Source organism: Corvus brachyrhynchos, unplaced genomic scaffold (assembly GCF_000691975.1).
Source record: "Corvus brachyrhynchos isolate BGI_N302 unplaced genomic scaffold, ASM69197v1 scaffold150, whole genome shotgun sequence".
NCBI lineage: Eukaryota > Metazoa > Chordata > Aves > Passeriformes > Corvidae > Corvus > Corvus brachyrhynchos.
Genome location: NW_008236162.1, coordinates 2,946,720 through 2,948,821, shown reverse-complemented (window position 1 = coordinate 2,948,821; position 2,102 = coordinate 2,946,720). Strand labels below are relative to the sequence as shown.

At 63.4% G+C, this 2,102-nt stretch overlaps 1 protein-coding gene across 1 annotated transcript in view; it reads right to left on the bottom strand.

Annotated features, from left to right (window-relative positions):
• ADGRA2 (adhesion G protein-coupled receptor A2) overlaps positions 1–1,921 on the bottom strand; it is an 11,506-nt gene extending 9,585 nt beyond the window's left edge. Inside the window, exon 1 of the mRNA XM_017732560.1 lies at positions 1,350–1,921. Within this exon, the coding sequence (XP_017588049.1) occupies positions 1,350–1,834 (485 nt within the window). The 5' untranslated portion in view covers positions 1,835–1,921. The remainder of the gene's footprint in view (positions 1–1,349) is intronic.
• Positions 1,922–2,102: the final 181 nt, after the last annotated feature.

The following is a 2,102-nucleotide window of genomic DNA, read 5'->3' as shown; positions in this document are numbered from 1 at the left end:
GTGCAGGGAGACCCCAATGACCACGAGTGCACTGAGATCCCCACTGCAGCAAACCAAGGACCTGAGCCATCCTGATTCACCGCCCAGAGCACGCTGGGCTGCACCCGCTGCAGCCCAGCAGACAGACAGACAGATGGACTGAGTCCATCCTTGTCCCTGCTGTCACCCAGCGAGCCTCCTCGCATCTCCCCGGGGCCGTTCCCAAGAGGGGCCCTGCTAATGAGCGCTCGCGGCCGCCGCCGCATACCGTCCCCACTCAGACTCATTAATCTCATTACGCCGCTACAAATCACTGGAGATGCCAAGCCCGAGGGGAGGTGGTCCTTGGGGGCACCGCTGACATCCAGGGAATGGGTTCTCCCCATTATGCTGGGACTCCAAAGCACCCACGGTGGGTAGCCAGGGTGGGTGGGGGCCTTGCCAGCCCCAGGATGAGAAGCGAGGGGCCCCGCAGCCCCCACGGTGTCCCCGCCTTGCCAGCACGGGCTCCCCATGGGGCACGTCTGTGCTGCGGCCCCAAACCGACCCGATGAAAACAATTATGGCTCCTGTCGAGGGCAATCAGGCGCGGCACAGTGCAATGTGGCCAGCCGGGGTGGGGGAATGCTGCAGGCCTCCTCTGACCCCGTGGTGAGCAGGAGGTGACCTGGGGAGGCTGCTCTCCCAGGACATGGCGACCTTTAGGGGCACACGGGGGCTGCAGATCCATGGCCCTCCCCAGCTGTGGCCCCCCGGCTGCGCCACGACTCGTCCCCTGTGTCCCATGATCCCTCCCGTTCATGAGGGTGCAGTGCCTGGAGCAGGAGGTGACCCCACACCTCGACCCGTGCTGGGGAGGACTCAGCTATGTGGGATGGTGTCCCTAAGGTGACTGCTTTTCACTCACCCCAAAAACAGTCCCGTGGGGATTTCCACGGGAGCCCACACAGCGCAGGAATGAGCGAGACCCTCGCAGGGCCATGGCAGGGAACAAAACACCCTCAGTGCCGGTCCCTGTGCCTGCATACCTACAGATCAAACCCATATGGGGGCCATAAATCTCCCCTCCTCACAGCTCCCTCCATAGAGATGCCTTTCACGGAGAGATAAGAAAGTTGACTTTGTTCGGGGGGACAATGTCGCTTTTCATACTGGCCCTCACGGAGCGCGGCCCCCCCGGTACCTCCCGCCCCACGGCAGCTCCCGGGGTCCCTGCGATGCCCGTGGGTGCCAGTGGCAAATTCTGCGCTGTGGTGCTGGTCCTGCTGCAGCACATCAGGAGTCGAAAGCGAGTGATGGTGCTGCCATCCACCGTGGAAGCCCTGTCTGCATCCCACTGCCCTCTACCCTCCTGCCCGACCCTCACTCACAGCTTCTCCAGAGCCCGCAGCCCGAAGAAAGAGCCGTTCTCCAGCACCGTGATCTTGTTGTTGCTCAGCAGCCTGTGGGAAGAGCAGAGGGAGAGGGGCAGCCCCGTTACCTGACCTGTCACAGACCCCCAGCCCTTACTCCCCAGGAGGGGAGTAAGGACAGGCAGACCCCCACAAGACGCCACTGCCCTGGTGGTGCCACTGCGGTGGTGGCTGTGGAGAACTCCAGGGACAGGCTTGCGTGGCCAGGTGGGAGCATGGAATGCAATGGCCGTGTTGGGACGCAGAAGCTGTGCTGGGATGCTCTGCGTGGTCTCCATGCCATGGACCACCTGGACTGACTGCCACGGGATCCCCGTGCTGGCTCCTGGGGCATCACCTTGGTGCAAGGAATTACACGTGCAGGAGATGACCCCCGCCCCAGCACCAAGAGGACACCCCAAGGACCTGCAGCCAGGAGGGGGCCGCCTGCTCCTGATGGTCATGGCATTGTGGCTATCCCAGCAAGGACATTTTATCCCAAAATGAACAGCTTTGCTGACCAAAGGGCCCCTTGTGGGGTGATGGGAGAGGACGGAGGGCGCCAGCACCCGACGATTCAGCCAGGAGCTCATTAAAGCTCATCAGTGCAATTAGCAGAGCCAGACCCAGCTCTCGGGGACCAGCGTTGGCTCCCCGGAGCTCCCGTACGGCCCCGTGGGCACCGGCGACGCCAGCGCCGGCAAAGCGACCCGGAGACGGAGCGGGGGCAGG